The sequence below is a fragment of the Bombyx mandarina genome, chromosome 12 (genome assembly GCF_030267445.1).
Source record: "Bombyx mandarina strain Sakado chromosome 12, ASM3026744v2".
In the NCBI taxonomy this organism is placed as follows: Eukaryota; Metazoa; Arthropoda; class Insecta; order Lepidoptera; family Bombycidae; genus Bombyx; species Bombyx mandarina.
Genome location: NC_143219.1, coordinates 12,025,505 through 12,046,486, shown reverse-complemented (window position 1 = coordinate 12,046,486; position 20,982 = coordinate 12,025,505). Strand labels below are relative to the sequence as shown.

Below are 20,982 nucleotides of genomic sequence, written 5' to 3'. Positions count from 1 at the left end.
CAGTTATTTAATATTCGTCATTACCTTATTACAAAAGTGTTAACTCAATAAAAATAAATTAAACCATTGAAATAAATTACTGAAAACTATTTATTTTACATTTTTTAACATTTCACAACAACTCAATATTTAATTTACATTTAACGAACTGGGATCCAAGGTTCAAACAAGTCACCAATCTTCTTACGTTCTGCAAAAGGAATATTGATTGTGCTTAGTCACATCTAAGAGCATTGGCAAATGTCATTGTCCTATTGGATAAGAGTTTATACTTATTTATTTCATTTATGGGTTAGGTAACATCCTTGAGGTTTATGAGTGGCCAAAACTTAAGAAAGATAATGAACATAATTCTTACCACTGATGTAAGTGTAACACCAGTGAAAGTTAATAATCTTACAGATGGTAATATAGGTTTTTTAACACTACCCAACAATACTAGTAACAAAGACTGATATATTTAAACAATATTGACAAAAAAACATCATATTGTCAAGAAGTGACCATAACAATTGCTTAAATATTATTTATTACATTAATACACATTAGTTTCTTCAGTTTTCATGATCCATAGATGACTTTAGAAAAGTACTTTAATAGTTTAATCACACATTTATTGTACCTGTTTGTAATATTGTGTCAATTATAAAAAATCAGACAATAGTTAGCATAATATTCAATGTCAACAGAAAGCACTAGAGTTGTGCTTGACCAGTAAACATGTAGAGCATTTGAAATATATGAATTAATTAGTGCGAGAACCTCAAAAGTAATTTTAATTGTCGTAATAATAAGATTAATTATTGGTATTATGCCAATTAAAAACAAAAATGTTGACTGTAATGAAATGGGGAAGGGAAAAATTGTATCTGTTAAATAAAACATTGCATACCTAGAAATTGGTAATGGGCTCATAAAACCTATCATGGTCAAAGGGTTTATTGAGTGTTAAAGAATAGCTGCTTTTATGGCTATCCTCCAAAAGTTAACAAGAAATACTTTTTAAACAGTCAAAACACACCTCATGATAATGCCAACATACATTTTATTTATAGTCAATGTCTAATCATTTTTGTGATAGCTCACTCAATTGTATCTGCAGAGATATCCAAAACAAACAAAAAAATCTAGTTTATCAAAATATATGGCATTGTGTACAATTGGAATACTGGATATTCATAACAGAGAGAATTTCGCTTTACCAAAAGACATTTTAACTTCAATTATATTGTAAAAAAACAGAAGTAGTTTGAATGAGAGTACAAGACTAACATTTAAGCACAATATACAACTGATAACAAAATATCTTTAAATATGATACATACCGGGAACAGGGAAATCATCTGGGTGTAATTCTATATAATGCCTGTATACTGCATCCTTTTCTGCTAAATATTCATTCCGTTTATGCTGTACATAACTTAAAATGCTGACCCAACCTCCAGTTGCAATTATATGTTTTTGGATACCTATTAAAATAAAGGTGCAAGAACAATAATATTCAAGTGGAATGTTGCCTATTTTTAAGATTATTTCTTGACTATATGAAAGGTTATTCCAGGTTCTTTTTAATGGTATATTTGTATATTAAGTTTAGTCCTATTCCTCATTCATATTTAAAAACACATTTGTTATTGTTATGTAATTACTAACCGCTGAACACTGGCCGTTTAGTCTGGAAGTTTAGAAACATTCCTGTGCCAATACCGAACGTAACTCCTATTATTTCAGGCCAATATTTGTTCAGAAAAGGTTTTTGTCGTCCTTCATCTCCTAATTTTAGGAGTTCTTGAGCAGACATATGCAGCGACATTTCGAAATTGGATATCTACTCTGGTTTCTTCAGAATCAGATTCGAATTTCAGAATTTTCAATGTAGGTAGGTAATAATGTTTTTTTTTTATGGTACAATTTTTCCTTGTTAGGAAAGGCAAGGGGATCTAAACCCATACTACCTTGTCTGCTCAATTTAATCTCTGAAATGGAGGGTATGTAATAATGTTATGTTTTTTTAAGGAAATTTATGACCTGGTAACTAAGACCTTTAAGTCATGTCTTATTTTAATATATTTCTTAATTTTATGAAAAATGATAACATGGAGTGAAATAAAATGAAAATGATTAATTTGGGTCATTAATCAACTGGGATGAAATAAAAGGAGATGAGATTATATGGGATGAAATATAATCTCAGTAAAATGGTGGTCATTTACGGCTCAGTGAATTTAGCCCCTCTTTTTTTGATATTCGGATTTTTTATTTTTTATTATTTGTGCGTCGTTTGGTCGTTAATGTTCGAATGTAAACATTGTTTGTTCGTCTTTTATTTATTTATAATTAATTAAACAAATTATCACCGTTATGTTGGCCTCCTTTACTAGATATCTTTATTTTTATCACTCAGATTAATTGATTTTGATCAATTATCGTTTGTTCGACAACTATTGGTGATTGTTCGATCATAAAAACAATTAAATTCCCAATTATTAATTATTTTATATCTAATAAGCAAACCTTCACCTTACGCCTACATTGCGCATGCACCGGTTTTGTCGGTAAAAAAATTCGAAAATCAAAAAAAGGGGGCCAAATTCAGTGAGCCGTCTCTGGATCTCAACCACAAGACAAGTCGTAATCACTACATAGTGTACAACAAAGTCACTTTCTCTGCCCCTATATCTGTCTGTCCCTATGTATGCTTAAATCTTTAAAACTACGCAACGGATTTTGATGATAGATAGAGTGATTGCAGAGGAAGGTTTATGTGTATAATAACATCTATTAAATAGTGGAGAAATCAATATTAAATTACAGTTTCCGAAGCGAAGCGAGGGCGGGTCGCTAGTCATTAAATTTATTCTACGTCTGGTGTAGTGGTAAGTGACATGGTCACTACACTAGGGGGTCGCGGGTTCGAATCCCGCCAAGGGAAGATATTTGTATGATAAATATAAATGTCTTTTCCAGGGTTATGGATGTATATTAAATATATGTATGTGTATAATAAAAATCTTACATTTATTTCCGACCTGTACACACAGGTACCTGTAACACAAGTTCTTTACGAACTTATCACGGGACCGGTTAACGTGGCGTGATTGTTAGTAAAATATTTATATTTATATTTATTTATATTAGTCAGCATAAATTAAACACGTCACTCCCAGTAAAAGTGTAACAAAGAGAAAAGCAACTTGTTTGAACAACGACTTCTTGAAAACTTTATTCTGAATTTGGTGGAATTTTTTGCTAAGAAATTCGCAGAAATATAAACTAAAAAATCCATTGAAGTATCATTAAATTTCCATTAATAAACAGAGACAAAATTCAATTTCATCTCATTCTAGGTTTTCACAATTTTATAGTATTAATGTTTGTTGTGGATGTTTCAGTCATTGTTTTGATTATAATAAAACTATAATTGAATACTTAAATCACTCATTTTAATTTTCTTCAGCGTCCATTTTTTACGTTACATTTTCATCTGTGTTGCCAGTCCTATAAACATCCCCCCCTTTTAAAGTACAACTCCCCTTTATCTATTATGTAATACATTTAGCCAATATCAACAAAATCCTTAAATCTAGTGGGTTTCTTAACTACTCGTCCACTCCTTGTTATTTTTCAAACATTTGATTAATTATTCTGCTAAATTCTTCAGGCGCTGAACTAATACCAAAGGGTAATCTTTTAAAACGATATCTCCCAAATGGCGTTATAAATGTACATAGATCCGAGCTTTCCTCATTTAAATTTAGCATCCAGAAGCCATTTGACGCATCCAGTAGTGCAAATACTTTGGCATTTTTCATTCTACTTTTAATTTCATCTAGAGTTGGTAATTGATATTTAGGCTGCAGAATGTATTTGTTCAATGCTCTCGGATCTATGCATATTCGTAATTTACCATTCGTTTTTCTAACAGGCACTATATTATTTACCCATTTGGTGGGCTTATCTACCTTTTCAATAACCCCTATTGCTTCCATATGATCTAATTCTCGGCACAGTTCAGGCATTAATGCAAATGGAACACGTCTAGCACCCTGCACTGTAGGGACTGCTTCACTACTTAGCTGAATGTTTACTGTGCCAGGAATGCAACCAAGACCTCCACTGAAGAGCTCACTGAAATCATTTTTTAATTTTTTTATTAAATTGAATGTTGTGTCTTTTCCAACTGTCACATTATGTATGTTAACAAGGTTAGTGTTTGCTGAAATAAAATTATAAGTTAAACATGTTCTGCACCCGAGTAAAGTAGGAATATTTCCTTCTATTATGATGAACTTAACAGTGTATTTTTTGCTATTAGGATGAATAATATTCAACCAACAAGTACCCCTGACTGGTACACATTTTCCATCTAGTTGAATGACCTTTTTGTCACAGGGCAAAATTTCTGAGGTTTTTATATTAATTAATTTACATACTTCGCTCCCAATCACGTTGCATGCAGCTCCAGTGTCCATTTTGATGGGAATTTTGATGTTATTGACTATAAAATCTTGAATTATTTCATTGCCTGCATAACCAACAAAGAAATCTCCTTCAGCTTCATCCTCTTTGTTCTTATCTGGATCCTCAAGGACATTGACTTGCTTTTGATAAAAATTTGGTTTCTTGGCTGATCTGCATACTTTACTAAAATGGTTAAGTTTCTTGCACTTCAGACACTCCTTGCCGTATGCTGGGCATTTATTTATATTGTGAGATGTGCCACAGTTTCTACAGTTCCTTATTGATTTTTTATTAACATATAGGATGGAGGACTCATCGCTGTCCTTTGAATTTGTTTTTTCTTCTATATATTTTCTAGAGGTTTCGGCACTCAGTAAGTATTTCATAACATAATCTAATGTTAATTTACTATCGTCTTCCGACATTAATCGTGTTTTGAGATTATTATATTTGGAGTCTAACCCTGAAATTATCTTTCCCACTGTCAACCCTTCTCTGAGATCTCCAAGTTCGCATTGAATACCGAGATTTATTACTCTTTGAAAGTAATCCTCCAACCTGTCTTCATCTTGTGTAACAGTAAAAAACTCGTTCCTTGCTATAGTTAGACTTTTCTTTGGTTCAAAGTACGCTTCAAACTTTTTGAGCACGTGTTCAAAAGTATGTGATTCAGATGCGTTTAAGTTGAAAGAATTGTAGATTTTGATTCCGTTTTCGCCAATAAAATTCAGCAGAATTGATATTTTTCTTTTGTCTTTGGCGTCATCAAGGCCATTAGCAGACAAATATATCTCCAACCTTTGACGATACATTTTGAAATTTTCGGCAAGGTTACCTTTGAAATCCATACTGGGTAAAAGTGGCAGGAACCCCACACCTGACACCATGTTTGTTGTGGATGTTTCAGTCATTGTTTTGATTATAATAAAACTATAATTGAATACTTAAATCACTCATTTTAATTTTCTTCAGCGTCCATTTTTTACGTTACATTTTCATCTGTGTTGCCAGTCCTATAAACAATTAAGCACCTTTTTTAAGCCTTGTTTCATGATTATTCTTCATCATGTGTTGGCTTAGTTCTCTAATAGAATAGTTTATAGTCTATTCATTATCACAGATTTTCTCTTGAATTAAATGTTGCAATTTAGATTAATATCTTTCTTTTAATTTAACTTTTATTATTTGTTGTATTCAGATAAGCTAAGACGTAAGCTATAAAATATTAAATTTCTTCGATATTCAAGAGTCTTAGATATAATTAAAACTACTTTTACGTTAATCTCCCATTTTTATTGTCCTTATATTATTTTCGATATTTCGAATAGGTTATTAGTTATTACAAGAAAGTTTGATACCTCAAAGTTAAAGCGACGGCCAGAGTGAAATCTGAGTACATTGAGTGTGTGGGCCAAGAACTGGATAAGATAACAGATAATAGAAATAGTAATGTAGATTCTGATGAAATATGGCAACGCCTGAAATCTGCAGTTACAACAGCAGCTACAAAAGTTCTTGGACACGAAGAAAAGCGAAAACGGAATGGGTGGTTCGACGATTAATGCCAAAAAGTCACAGATGCGAAGAATATGGCTCATAAATTATTGCAGCAAAAACTCACTCGGTGTCGTAGAGAGGATTATAGAAACCTTAGGATTAAAGAAAAACAGCTACACAAAAGGAAGAAACGAATGTTTGAAGAACAATAACTTAAGGAGATTGCAAATAGTTACTCAAAGCAGGAATCCAGGATTTTCTACAAGCAAGTGAATAGCGGAAAGAAGGAATTTAAACCAAGAACCTCAGCCTGTAGAAATAAAGATGGCCAACTGCTTAATGACAGAACAGAAGTGGGAAAAGGTGGGCAGAACACTTCCAAGAGCTACTAAACAAACCATCAGTTGCTACTCATATCGATGAAGTCGAAGCTCCACTTAATCATCAGTGGCTAGAAGGGTCCCAACCATCTCTGGAAGACACCAGAGCTGCCAGCCAAAAACTCAAAAACAATAAAGCTCCAGGGAACGACAACATCCAGGGTGAACTGCTTAAATACGCTGGGTCCCAGTTTGAACAGGAATTCCATAAACTAGTACTGCAGATATAGAATTCTGAAGTTATGCCTGAGGAATGGAACACAGCGGTTATTTGTCCTCTCCACAAGAAGGGCGATGTTCTCGACTGTCAGAACTATCGAGGCATTTCACTCCTCAGTACAGCATATAAGATATTTGCGAACGTTCTCTTTGGCAAATTAAAACCTTTCGTGGAGCCTAGACTAGGAGAATATCAGTGTGGTTTCCGACCTGGCAGATCAACCATCGACCAAATCTTCTCTCTACGACAAATACTTGAAAAAACTCTTGAGTTTAATGCTGACACGTACATAAAAATATTGGCCAGATTACTTTTGGATCTGTGAATTAATTTGTATATCTTGGTTCTCTGATAACGAATAATAATAATATAACAGCAGAAATAGTTAAGAGAATACTGTCGGCGAATAAATGCTACTTCGGCCTGCTTAAATATTTCTGTTCCAAAATTCTGTCACGAAATACCAAAATTCTTTTATACAAAACCCTACTGAGACCCATTCTTATTTATGGCTCAGAGACATGGGTACTCAGCAAAAAGGATGAGAACCGTCTACTTGTGTTCGAGCGTAAGATTCTAAGACGGATATTCGGTGCTGTGCAGGAAAACGAGATATGGAGGACGCGCTATAACCACGAGTTGTATGATGTTTTCAAAGATCCTAATATCATAACAACTATAAAGATTGGACGCCTACGATGGGCAGGACATGTGGTTCGAATGGAGAGTACCAGAATGCCGAGACAATTGCTCTATGGCAAACCAGAGGGCCGCAGAAGTCGTGGCAGACCCAAACTCCGATGGTTGGATGGCGTGGAGCGCGACCTCAAAAATCTCGGCGTCAAGAACTGGAAGAAGAAAGACCTGAACAGAGCAGTCTGGAGAGACATACTGGACCAGGCTAAGGTCCACCCTGGGCTGTAAGGCCTAAGATGATGATATTAGTTATTACAGAGAGAGAGAGAGAGAGAGAGAGAGAGAAAAAGAATACACTTTATTGCACACCAAAACACAATTAACATTAAAAAAACAGTCAACGAGCAGATACATTTGTACAATAGGGGGCCTTATCGCTAAAAGCGACCTCTTCCAGACAACCATTTAATTTACAGAAATTTTGGAAAAGATAAAGATATAGCAGGTATATTCCTTCACCATTCTTTTAAAGCAGTAAAGTTGGAGCACTTCTCACTGATCCGGCAGAGCATTCCACAATCGAACCGCCTAGATGGTGAATGAATTATTAAAGAATGATGAAGAATGCGCGGGCATTTTCAGTCTCAGGCTATCCGATGATCTCAAAAATTATGCGTATCACCTAGGAACTCGAAACTTTCTTTGAGATATGCGGGGGTATGGTGGTAACAGAATACAATATAGTAAAGATAGTTCTGGTTTCGGTTCGGTCAGTTCCAGTCTGGCAAACAAGTTTACGTATAGATATGTTATAGATGTACAGTTTATTGTAAAACTAATTGTACTACCGATGTTCTGATGGCAAAACGATTGCAATTAATAAAAAAAATTTTGGGAACAAAGCTTCAGTGTCATAAATAAATAAAAACTAGCCCTCATACAGAGTACTAGTATAAATTTTTCTAGGGCTTTTTGGCACGAACGCTAGGTGCGAATTTCTGCGAAGGATTTTCTTTAGTTAATTGAGTGTTTCTTCAGCCTTCAGCGCGTAATAACGGGGGTTTATTAACTGATTAGTATATGTGAAAGTGCATTAATGTGGAAAAATTAAAGATTCGCTGGACGTAGAAAGTGCACAAATGTGGGAAAATGTAGCAAAGCTGCTGAACGTAATTCTCGGGATCCTCCAAAAAGTCCACTGAAAAAATCTTAGTAACACCACCATTTTACTGAGATAATATTTCATCCCATATCGTCTCATCTCATTTCATTTCATTCCATGTTTCATAATAATCAATTTCATTTCATTTTTCTTATAAAAAGTATTTAGAAGACTAGCGGCCCGCTCCGGTCAACAAAAATTTCAATGATATTTGACGTTGTTTTATTTTTTAAATAAAAGAACATAACTGTAATGGTTAGACATATGCTGTCGCGACACTTTTTGTAAATAATAATGTGTTCTACAAAGTCGTAGTACATTATTTTATTCTATCGTCAATAGTTTTCACAGGGCACGCGATGTAACAAATAGTAAAATAATTTTTCAAATCGGTTCAGTAGTTTCGGAGCCTATTTAATACAAACAAACAAACAAATCTTTCCTCTTTATATTATTAAATTAGTATAGAAGTATAGATTAGGCTGTATGGTATGATATTTGCCTTTCCAGTTTGAAAAATAAAAATAATATTACTTTTTAAACCTAAACTTTATATGTTATGGCTGATGCACAAACCCTGCAGGCCAAGAAATGGGAGAAAAAAAAACTTTATATGTCGTACTGTCGTACGCAAATCACTGGGAGAAAAAAAAACTTTATATGTCGTACCGGTAAAATGGGGCGATTAGGGATTGAGAGGCGAATCGGGAAAAAACCGGGAAAATCTTTCGACGCTCAATATAAGTTTTATATTCGTTGCAAAATCTTCCATTTTTTGTAGTTTAATAGTAGAATGTTGAAAGTTCACAAAACAACTCTGAATATGCATGATAATAGCTGCTAACTTATAAAAAATCGCGTTTCAAATTAACTTTCTGTGGTGGTCATTATTTTAGTGCTAGAAACTTTGCTCTCTTTTATTTATTTGATAATAATAGAAGACGACTATGATTTATAAACGTTATTTAGTATTTGAACCAGCATATATATTAAAGGTAAGTCTCAGTTGTTATTGGTTTTAATGTATTTGATTAAATAAAAATACATGTAAAAATCTGTTGTTTTTGGGGATATTGGGGACGTCTTAGGTATAAATAACAACGAAAAAGGGGTCAATTGGGATGAGAATACGTGAAATGGAAACGACCTAAGTATAAATAGGTACAGGTTTGTAGGGTTGTCTATGTAGTTATAACAATATTTTTTAAATTTGTTGGTAAAAATCTGGTTTATTCGAAGCGAAATTGGGAATAAGTCTTTAGTTGAAATAGATAAGCAATTTAATGTAAGTAAGTCGATTTTGCAGAGACATGTAACAAGATCAATGAAATCTCAAGGTGGACAAAAATGTCTAAGTAATACATAATAAAATATTTAATATTTGTTCAGAGTGGGGGTATTCATCTGATTAATCCATGGAATAACCGACACACCTAATCTCTTAACCTAGATAGAAATATCAGCCCCTAAGTACTTACCAAGAACGGAGAAATATAAACCGTTTCTAAGAAAGCCCACTATATATGTATATATATATATATATATATTTAGTTGTTAATGCACTGTCGATTGCACTTATAATTGAGGTGATGTCTGCCATGTACTTTTGTCAGTTTTTCAATTTTTTTTATTGATGATCACTTTGTTTGTGCAACTAAATAAATAAATAAATTAAAACTATATATAAAAATAAAAGTAGTGCCAACCCTAGCAAATTTCTCATTTCATCCCAATTAACCGCAATTTTCGGGTAAATAGGGATTACACCTATTTTTGCATTTTTTGCTTAAACTGGAATGCTAGTTGCATAATTTTAAATTAGACAACAAAGATGCCCCCAAGACTCAATCATTTTGATCCTGATATAGCATTATATACATCAACAACTACCTTAAAATTGCTCATAAAGTTGGAATTTGTCCCTAATCGCCCCATTTTACGGTACTGTCGTACTCAAATCACATAGTAGATCTATGACTCAAATATATTAAGTGTATAATCTATGGTACTGTCAAAAAAACGTGGTATTATTCATAAATCTTGATTTTTTTTTGTTTATTTGTGTATTAAGTATGGGTATAAGAGTGTAAATTTCAATGTGCGCGGATTTTAATAATAATACTAAATAATACTAAAATCGAAAATCCTTAGTATTTATGCATTTTGAAATAACAAATAAAATTTATAACAATTGGGTGCAGATCGTACATACTGTTCGTAGGGTGTATCGTTACTGTATCGGTTTATGTGTCAATTAAAATAGAAGTTAAGGTTTTTTTGAATACAAATATTTTAAATCATTATAATGGTAAGAACCTGGGATGTTTTCGGTAAAAAATAATGCTATTATATAAATTTGCAAACACATAGTAGTCATAACCTTATTATCGATTTATTTTAGGGCAAACAACGAAAAACGAGGAAAATAGTAGAGAAAAGATTTGCAAAAATTAAAAAAATGATCAGCCCCAGCGACTCTCGGATAAAAAATAGCGAAAGGAGTGAACCAAAGAAGAAGAAACCTGTAGATCCTCATGTAATTAAAATACGTGAAGTCCCACAAACAAGTTCCGCGCTATTCTTCCAATACAACATGCAGCTAGGACCGCCATATCATGTACTAATTGACACAAACTTCATCAACTTCTCAATAAAGAACAAACTTGATATAATACAAAATATGATGGATTGTCTTTATGCTAAATGCATACCATATATTACTGATTGTGTCCTTGGAGAATTGGAAAAACTTGGAAGAAAGTATAGAGTAGCTTTAAGGATTATAAAGGACCCACGATTTGAGAGGATAGCCTGTCTTCACAAAGGTACATATGCTGATGATTGTTTAGTACAAAGAGTTACACAACATAAATGCTATATTGTAGCTACAAATGATAAAGATTTGAAACGAAGAATTAGAAAAATACCAGGTGTGCCTATAATGTATGTTGCGGAACACAAATATACAATAGAACGAATGCCGGATGCATATGGTGCTCCAAAAGGAGCAATTTAACATTAGATATTTAATTTAATAAATTTTCTATTATACATTTTTGTATTGATTCTAATGGTTTAAAAATATTAACCCACTGTTACTGCAAAGCAGCCACATACTCACAAACTCAAATGCATTTAAATGTAAGTTCAATAATGGTTCAAATTGTTATTTTTAAGCCTATACCTACATTATACATCTGCAGTGCTTTGTTAAGTGTTCTCTAGTGAGAATTTTTTTTTAATCAACACTAGCTGACCTGGCAGACTTCGTATTGCCTCAATCGATAAATAAAAGACCTAAACTTTTGTATAAAATAAACTTAAAACAACCAAAGGAATCCTTTCAACGGGGGACAGATCAAAGGAAAAACAAAATTGTTATTTTTATTTAATTCCAAGCATTTTCATATTTATCTACCTTTTAAACCTTCTTTGGACACATAATTCAAGACCAAAATCCAAATTGGTCCAGCCGTTCTTGAGTTTTAGCGAGACGAAAGTGTTTGGCTTTGAATGGTAAAACAGCCAACATACAATACAACTCACTCGTCTACTTTGTGTCTTAAGCATTCATGTTGTGATGTGTATAAGCCAGGTGGGCTACAGGGTTACTTAGCAATGCAATAAAATAATTTAAAAAGCCTGTAACAAACTATTACTGTCTGGTACTTCATGGCGCTGCCCATGCTAATTTTTTTTTTTTTTTTTTTATTGCTTAGATAGGTGGACGAGCTCACAGCCCACCTGGTGTTAAGTGGTTACTGGAGCCCATAGACATCTACAACGTAAATGCGCCACCCACCTTGAGATATAAGTTCTAAGGTCTCAGTATAGTTACAACGGCTACCCCACCCTTCAAACCGAAACGCATTACTGCTTCACGGCAGAAATAGGCAGGGCGGTGGTACCTACCCGTGCGGACTCACAATAGGTCCTACCACCAGTGGTTACGCAAATTATAATTTTGCGGGTTTGATTTTTATTACACGATGTTATTCCTGGCATATTATATATTTATATATATTATATATTTATTTATGGCCCTGGCACTTACATTCATGGGTTGCAAGTATCTAGTATCTCCTACCACAAAACATAAAAAACTATATATGGACTGCCATTACAATAATGTGCCCGGCCCAACATATTTAAACAGAATGTTTAGGTCAGATAAAAGCTCAATTTGTCTATTACATGTTAATTTATTTTTCTGAAGTAAGTTTCAGTGATGTACATACATTTAAATTTAACATTGAAAATGTCCTTATCTAGAATACAACCAGTCTGTTTCTTTTACTTTTCTGATTTAAAGTATTTGTGAAAATATACACAAAAAAAAAACCAGTTCATTGTTTACTCTCTGGAACAATAACAATACTATATGGTTGTATTCATTGCACCAGGAGAACCAACCACATCAATTATTTCACCAACTGGTTTCGAGTCACTGTCCACACTTGTGTTGCATATTGATGCTGGAATCGTAAGGGTCTGAAATCACGTTGTTAAGATTGTTAAACATTAGTCATTCTAAGAATTAAAAAAAAATTTGTTAAAAACAGTCACTAATTTGGCAATTACGTTAAAAGCCTATCAATTTCATATAGAAGTCACATTTTTACCTTTCCCGGGTTTAAAGCTTCATATTGGTGTCGCAAAGCTTGCAATTCAAACTCACAGGATGCTAAAGCATTTTTCAGATCTATGGACAAAGCCAGATCAGAGCGGAGCTCATTGAAATGTTTGCAGATAGGTTCAGTTGGAGTTGGTGCTATATCTGTAAATATATAAAAATGTGTAAGAAAATTTTCTTGCTTAGTACGTAGTATTTAACAGTTTGTTAGTTGTTACGTTTAATGCAGTGCTTTTTTAATTGATTCATAATTAGGTGGGCAGCTGATCTTATGGCCAGTCTCATTGGTAAGTGGTTACAGGGCCCATAAATACATTTAAACGTGAATCTGACCTCTCATTTGATATTCTTGGAATAATTAATCTCCCTCAACTTATATCTTTCAAAAAAAGTTGGGCAAAGTAGTGCTGTAAAAATATGAATTGACTTTTCATTTCTACTTTCATTATGAACATGCACTGTTAGTGCACATTGAATAATCTCAATTAGATGTCTATTAATTAAGATTTTTGTAGTGCTTTGTAGTGTGATTTCCTCCAGTAATTTATATATGAGTCGACTATTATCAAAGCCGGCAATCTGACTTTTGAACAATGATTGGTAAATCAGAAAAACGAATTATTGACTTTGTATTCCATTGGCAGTCACAAAACTCTTCGGAACGACATCTTAGATAAATAACAGGTTAACTACTAACCTTTATTTAATGCAGGTTTTGAACCGTATTCTTTGAAGGAGACGATTATATTCAAATCAATCTGTATTGACATATCAATAAATTTTTTTTGTCCAAATGCACAGATTGACACCTTTGATAATAGACGACTCATATATAATGCCTTTGTAAGTTGTGATGGAAAAATGACAAATTTTATATATCACACTGACCTATGTTCATAAGCCGAAGCTCTTGTTCAATAGCTTTCGTTTTACGTTGTCCTACTCCAGGGGGCAGTTTCATGCGTTGAGAGCGTAGCCATACACCAGTTCCTCGAGCCTCCGGAAACTTTATTCCTGACCACTCCACTGTCTGTTCAATACAACGTCGTACATAAATTATATAATACTGCCAATCCCTGACTGTTAAATTATAACTAGAAAGTTGGTTGTTTGTAGTCCAGATATTTATCAAAGCTAATTTATATAATGTATTATTAATTGACAAAACATTAATTATATTCTTAAAACATAATATTGTGATGAACTCAGAACTCATATATGTTTAGGTATTTAGTGCTTAGAAAAGTTAAAGAGTATATGGCCTACCTGGTGTCAAATTCTTACCCAGCACATAAAGACCACAACTTTTAGACCACCTCCCATCTTAAGATATGCCTTTAGATAAGTCTAAATTGTACAATATAACAACTGTCCTATAAATTGTTAACTAAGTAAAATTACCACATTTTCCACAGCACGCATGGGTCTTTGCTGTGTGGTTATCTTCTTCTTATGTAATTTCCGATCATGCCTCCTCATGTTGGCAGCCATGCTTGAGGGTGTTCCTGGTGGCTCTGTGTTATGGTTTGTCGGAGTTGATGGGGTAATAGTGCCGCTGTCTGCTCTTGATATAAGTTTCTGTAAATCTTGAGTTTTCCTTTCCCTTTCCCGTTTCCTGGCTTCGATCTTTTTCAGTTCAGCTAGCAGCATTTGCTCTTCATCGATCTTTAAACATAAAATACTAAACGGTTTCATTTGATCAGAGATATGGAATTGTGAACCAAATATTTTTATATATTTTTTATTGCTAGGTGGGTGGACAAGCTCACAGCCTACCTGATTTTAAGTGGTTACTGGAGCCCATAGATATCTACAACGTAAATGCGCCAACCACCTTGAGATATAAGTTCTAAGGTTTCAGTATAGTTACAACTGCTGCCCCACCCTTCAAACTGAAACGCATTACTGCTTCAAGGCAGAAATAGGCGGGGTGGTGGTACCTACCCGTGCGGACTCACAAGAGGTCCTACCACCAGTAACTACGCAAATTAAAATTTTTGCGGGTTTGATTTTTATTACACGATGTTATTCCTTCACCGTGGAAGTCAATCGTGAACATTTGTTAAGGACGTATTTCTTTAGAAAAATTGGTACCCGCCTGCGGGATTCGAACACCGTTGCATCGCTAGATACGAATGGACCGGACGTCTTATCCTTTAGGCCAGAGGACTTGAATTATATTCATTGCATTATATTAATTTTTCCAACTATTCCAATATTATTATGGGGTTATGTGTTTCTAAATAATATATTTGAGAAATGACCTGTTCTTGAGTGCGATCAAATAATCTTCGCAATTGTTCCTTTCTCTTTCGTTCATGTTCAGCATCGTAATGATAGACGCGTTTTTCGCCATTCACCATTGTAACTGTGTTTGACCAGGGATTAGTTTTGACCTGAAACATGTTTTAGTAAAATTATGTTTAATTTTTTTAATAATAAAATTTAGTTTTGGCTGCGGCCTTCTTGTACCACTCATATTTCAAATTTCATTTTTTTTTTATCTCTTTCAATGGTATTTATTATTGAACACATAACTTGACATACATTGACGGATTATTATGGTTGTGACTATTAATATTTTGGTGACGAGATCTGTTTAAGACCAGTCCTCCAGTGTGCCAGTTATTAAAAACAAATCACCAAATAATAATACTCACCTTACTTAGAATAGAGCAGATATTATAATAACGTTCCTTCAAATCTTCTACACTTCGATCTCTGAATGCAGCTCTGTCCCATCGATCATGTATTACAATAAATCGTAAATCAAAACGTTGGCATAAATCCATCAGATGATCAGTTTCTGCTTGACTCCAATCTTCAGATTTTAAGTATTGGTTATATTCGGACTCAGAATAAGATGGTATTGACACTTGCTATAAAAAATAATAATGATATTTTTACCTTTTTCAATCTTGCTCAGAATTCATTAATATGTGTATTTTCATTTAATTTGTCTTAATTTATTAATTTATTTGTAATTTTATGTCACTGCATAGAGCAGAGTAGAAAGTGACTTCTTATTAGTAAAACTCAACTTTGACAGTCAACCCCAACTCACAGTGGCTCAATCTCCAGAAGCTCCTGTCTATTTCTGCCGCAAAACAGTAATACTGTGTTCCGGTCTGAAGGACAGGATAGCCGGTGTAACATACATAAGGCTGCCCATCCAGGCCAGGATAGGCAGCGCATCTGAGTCACTGATGTAGTTTGGATGTCTATGGGCGACGGTTATCATTTCCCATCAGATGAGCCGTAAGCTCGTCTGCCTATCGAAAGCAATAAAAAAAAAAAAAAAAAAAAAAAAAAATTGAGATATGACATTTTGCATTGAAAGTTTTTATTTCTTTGAATAAAACATTCTGAGAATAATCATCAGTTAGAGAAATGTTCAGTTAGATTTTTAATGATCGTTCTGAAATACAATATTTAGATCACCTCATATTAGAAAGAAGAGGCTATGGATTGGGGGAGGCCTATGTCAAGCAGTGGACTGCCGCAGGCTGATGATGATGATGATGATGATATTAGAAAGGCAAATCAGGTCTTTTGACTTGAAAGGATGGTTCACCTAAATAAATGACATACATATGAATTATAATTTTAATATATCAATAAATTGCTACTAACACAGGTATGAATGATAAACAAATTCTACATTAATACCTTATTGAATTGTGCAAAAGGGTATTCTTTAGCTTCATCGGATGCTCTCTTCCAGTGGTGGAAAACTGCATTGTCTTTACGTGCAGGATTAGTAAATGGTGCCCATACCCATTTTCTGACTTTCCTCATGCCAAGCCTGGCTTTTGTCTGTTTGTATGCTTTTCCTAAAATATTTTTTTGTCATTTGTTTATATTTATGAAACTAATTATCATTCATATTTAGAATTAATAGATTGCCAATTGAATGCATAACACTTGTTACAATGTAATGTTACAATGTAACTGTTGCCTTTAGTTTTCTAATTTCGACTTTTTAATATTAATCGCACTAAATCCAACACTTTGAACAGAACAACCAATGTTTTGTCAAACGTAAGCCTTAACCTCAATATGGGCAGAATCATTTACCTTACAGAGTATCATTACTTTGCTAGCAACATAGCATCATTAAGGTAATATGAAGCTGTCTTCTATATATAAATTCTCAGCTAACAATACCAGAAAAGTCAAATATGTTGTTTTTTAAATAGCAGGGACAAAATACTGAATAACTTCCAATGATTTTGTGAAATTCTAGTCATGGTTTAAGGATAAGACACTCAGTGGACTTGTATTAAGCAATGTAACTTATACAAATGTTCAAATTTCACCTTTTTTTTTACGAAATACATATTTTTTCCCCTAACTGATCATTGATAGCTGCAAGGCTTTTCAACTACAGGCGGCCTAGTAGGTAAGCACACAGGCTCAACCTGAGAGAAGCACTTAACACTGGCCTTAACAAGAGCAGTGCTTTGTAGAATTTATCACCAGATCGGAATTGTGACTCAGTGAGACGATCCATATTTAACACATATTCACAAAAGACTCTCACGATGGAGGAGTAAAATTTTGTGTAAATACTGGGAATAAAGTGTGTGTGTTTTGCCCAAAAGCTGTAATATGTTCCAGTTTGTAAGGACAGCGTTTATACTGTATGATTGGAATATTGATCTCACAGATACAGGTGTAGCAGTATCATTCTGCAGTGATTTGAGTGTATGTAAACTACAAAAACAGATCTGTCAGTGGAAGAATAGGAAAGGTAATGCTTAAAATATTATTTTACCCGTATCAGTAGGCAGTAAAGGAGGTAATTCCTTATTGTCATTATAAAGTAATGCGAAAACCTCCCTATGCATTCCCTCGGGCCTCTTGACAGCTTTAGCGGTAACATATTTCTTTTTGTTCTTATCGCCATGTATAATACTGTCTCTGCTGATCTCTGTTGCTGGTTGTTCTATGTCTAATATATCAAGAATATCAGCCATTTTTGTATAAAATAATTTGTTTATAGAATCAGCAGTCTTACAATTCTTCTCGAACAACAAATTATACTGTAATTGATAAAATATAATTTGTATCATGAAGTACTTTTGTTTTTTGTATTTTGATTTTTATTGAGTTCGTATTATCATCATGTTCACTAAAAGTCTTTTTATTTATCTAACTTAAATTAGTTTTATTCATACTAATTTTCGGAGTTACAAGCTACAACTCGCGACTTGACAGCTATCAAAAGATATTTGATGTCAAACAAATGTCAAAAATTATTTAGTGTCAACGAAAGTAGGAATATACAGCATAAAGGGGAATGCCCACTCTCCATAGTGTGCTAAGCCCAAGGTGGACATCAAATATTATTATAAAAATGGACTGATTCAAATTCTTAAATGTATTAGATATCTAAAAAATATATTGAAATTGACGCCACTATTATAAAAAATATAATAAAAATAAAAACTCGTTTTGAGGTTAATTTTCTATATAAATACTTCAAGAACTTTTCTTTTTTTAATGTTTAAGATGTTCCTAATGTATTTTTATCCAATTGTAGTTATTAGGGTATAAAAAACACACATACTTATTTATATATCTATATTTTCTTCATCTGCATACACAATTAGTAAATCATATAAAAATAGCACAGGAGAGCATATACACGGTTTTAAATCTCGGTCATGTTAAAACCACAATTCACACAATGGTTTTCAGTCGTAGTATGAAACGTTATTGATAAAAGCAAAATAAATCGAAGAAAAATCAAAACACATCCATTTTGAACGCAAGCAGAAGCAGCAAGCGAAGTGTCAGTCAGACAGATTAAAATCAGTGCTGTCAGTATAAAGAAAAATAATTACATGAAATTCATATATCGATCATTTTTTTAAATAACCGATAATTGATTTATTTCTTAATCTTTTTTTTACGAGTACACATTATTTTTTATTTTTTATGTTTTTGTTTTAGTTCTACATATTTAAATAACAATACAAGTTAAGTTTTTTTTTTATTGCTTAGATGGGTGGACGATCTCATAGCCACCCTGGCGTTAAGTGGTTACTGGAGCCCACAAACATCTACAACGTAAATGCGCCACCTACCTTGGGATATAAGTTCTAAGGTCTCAAGTATAGTAACAAGTTAAAGTCCAATGGGTATGTCTTTGATGTTATTTTATGTGCTTATAATCGATTAAAATCGATTGATTAATGATAATACTTAAAATGATTAATTTATATGTTTTTTTATATACTTAAAATGTTTACATAATACGTAAAAAGTTTTGATGCTGGCAATATTTTTCCCGCAAAAATAAAAATCTTGTTTTTTTCAATAGAGTTACTTTTTTTAAACTACCTATTGTAAACTGTAGTGGCGCTTATTTGGAAGAAAGTAAATGCATATTTATTTATGACAAAATTAATGCACTAAGTATTTTTTCTCTAATCTATTGTCCGCTTTGGGCCTGAAATGGGCATTCCCCTTTAAAAGTTGATTGATTTAACATTACTCACAGACATTCAAATTAAATTGTGTTTGGACTTGACTATGCCTCTGGTATTGTTGACGTCAATTTTTTTTTAATGGATTTTATGACCTGGTAACTAAGACCTTTAAGTCATGTCTTATTTTAATTTATATTCTTATTTTTATGATAAATGATAATATGAAGTGAAATGAAATGAAGATGATTAATTTGAGGCATTAATCAACTGGGATGACATTAAATGAAATGAGATGATATGGAATGAAATATAATCGCAGTAAAATGGTGGTCATTTACTGAGATTTTTTCAGTGGACTTTTTGGAGGAACCCGAGAAGTTCCGTCCAGCGGCTTTGTTTCATTTTCCCACATTTGTGCACTTTCACAGATATTAAACAGTTAATAAACCACCGTTATTACACATTTAAACCTGAAGAAACACGAAATAGACAAAATAAAACAAATCACACAACTTCACTCCTCGCGTTCCCGCCAAAAAGTCCTGTTGACGTCCATGACAGTACCTACCATAGATTATACACTTAATATATGTACCTACTCGTAATCAGGCGGGACGCATACTCGTGTTCCTACAAAGGCCATTAAAATGAATTTTTGAAGTAGAATTAACGAAAACAATTCTTTATACTTTATCTATGCTTTTGTTCCTATATCAGGGTGGGTATAATCTATTGTATCCATCTTTTACTTTGTCAGTTTATGAAGGGTTTCTTGTCCGGGGATCATGAAATTTAAGTTATAATTTTGTACCTAACTCTGAACTGGAACTGGAAATAATACAGCCATCTTCTTTTTACCATCGCACCATCTGCCATTAATAAGAGCTATCATTCGATTCTAGAAATAATTCGCTTCTAGGCATTTTCCAAGGGCTAACTTAAATTTCGTTGGTAAAAAATATGAAATAATATTGTTTCCTTCCTTTTTTGGTCCGGGGCCGAACCTCCTATGAGGTCCCCGGGCTTAGGGGGGCGCGGAGTATGTAGGTCTGATCCGCAGATGTTGGAGGAGACCGCGGTCTCAAGGGATGGCATTTAGGAACCTATCCACTAAACGACTCCTTTGCACTCTCGCCCAAGCTCGCCCGATCCCCCTCGAGGTCAGAACCCGGGTAGGATAAGGGGGTCACCTCGGTCAAAACGTTATTGTTTACTATTTAACAGTTTTTTAAACAATTAAACAGCTCTCACTTGAATTGTAGAATTATTATGAAAAAAAAACAAATTTCAGTTAAAAAATATCTTATTTATGTAGAGGTTAAAGTGTAAATCTACGTGTGCAGTAGTCCTGAGTCACACTGCACGTAAGAGAAAAATATCGAAGAAAGTTCACAATAATCGTGTAGCAAAAAAAAACCTACAAGCAATATGAATTTAAAGTTTAATTTCATAGTCGCGTCCACATCTTCCAGTTAGGGTGTCGGGAGCAAAGAAAATACGCAAATCTCGCGGTGTTTTTAATACGCTTTTATTAGCTTTTATTGAATAAGCCGCGT

At 33.5% G+C, this 20,982-nt stretch overlaps 4 protein-coding genes across 5 annotated transcripts; 1 reads left to right on the top strand and 3 right to left on the bottom strand.

Moving 5' to 3' along the window:
- Positions 1-72: 72 nt before the first annotated feature.
- ND-B14.5B (NADH dehydrogenase (ubiquinone) B14.5 B subunit) lies at positions 73-1,895 on the bottom strand. The gene is made up of 3 exons (XM_028178499.2): positions 1,654-1,895; positions 1,326-1,469; positions 73-190 (listed from the first exon to the last, which is right to left on the bottom strand). The coding sequence occupies exons 1-3, from the start codon at positions 1,811-1,813 to the stop codon at positions 141-143; spliced, it is 354 nt and encodes a 117-aa protein (XP_028034300.1). The 5' UTR covers positions 1,814-1,895; the 3' UTR covers positions 73-140.
- A 1,526-nt stretch (positions 1,896-3,421) lies between these two features.
- On the bottom strand, positions 3,422-7,513 carry LOC149501834 (uncharacterized). 2 transcript variants are annotated; one of them, XM_089732020.1, is made up of 2 exons: positions 4,434-7,513; positions 3,422-4,128 (listed from the first exon to the last, which is right to left on the bottom strand). In XM_089732020.1, exons 1-2 carry the CDS (start codon positions 5,370-5,372, stop codon positions 4,126-4,128), a joined length of 942 nt encoding a protein of 313 aa, XP_089588146.1. In that variant the 5' UTR covers positions 5,373-7,513; the 3' UTR covers positions 3,422-4,125. The 2 variants fall into 2 exon arrangements, with proteins under 2 accessions (XP_089588146.1, XP_089588145.1); XM_089732019.1 differs by having other exon boundaries at positions 3,422-7,513.
- Positions 7,514-10,335: 2,822 nt separating this feature from the next.
- Bka (FCF1 rRNA-processing protein Bka) lies at positions 10,336-11,407 on the top strand. Its single transcript, XM_028178495.2, has 2 exons — positions 10,336-10,664; positions 10,758-11,407. Exons 1-2 carry the CDS (start codon positions 10,662-10,664, stop codon positions 11,370-11,372), a joined length of 618 nt encoding a protein of 205 aa, XP_028034296.2. The 5' UTR covers positions 10,336-10,661; the 3' UTR covers positions 11,373-11,407.
- A 1,131-nt stretch (positions 11,408-12,538) lies between these two features.
- Positions 12,539-18,204, bottom strand: DMAP1 (DNA methyltransferase 1 associated protein 1). The gene is made up of 8 exons (XM_028178532.2): positions 17,767-18,204; positions 16,659-16,822; positions 15,650-15,868; positions 15,254-15,385; positions 14,391-14,654; positions 13,878-14,019; positions 12,979-13,133; positions 12,539-12,847 (listed from the first exon to the last, which is right to left on the bottom strand). Exons 1-8 carry the CDS (start codon positions 18,062-18,064, stop codon positions 12,734-12,736), a joined length of 1,488 nt encoding a protein of 495 aa, XP_028034333.2. The 5' UTR covers positions 18,065-18,204; the 3' UTR covers positions 12,539-12,733.
- Between the last annotated feature and the right edge of the window lie 2,778 nt (positions 18,205-20,982).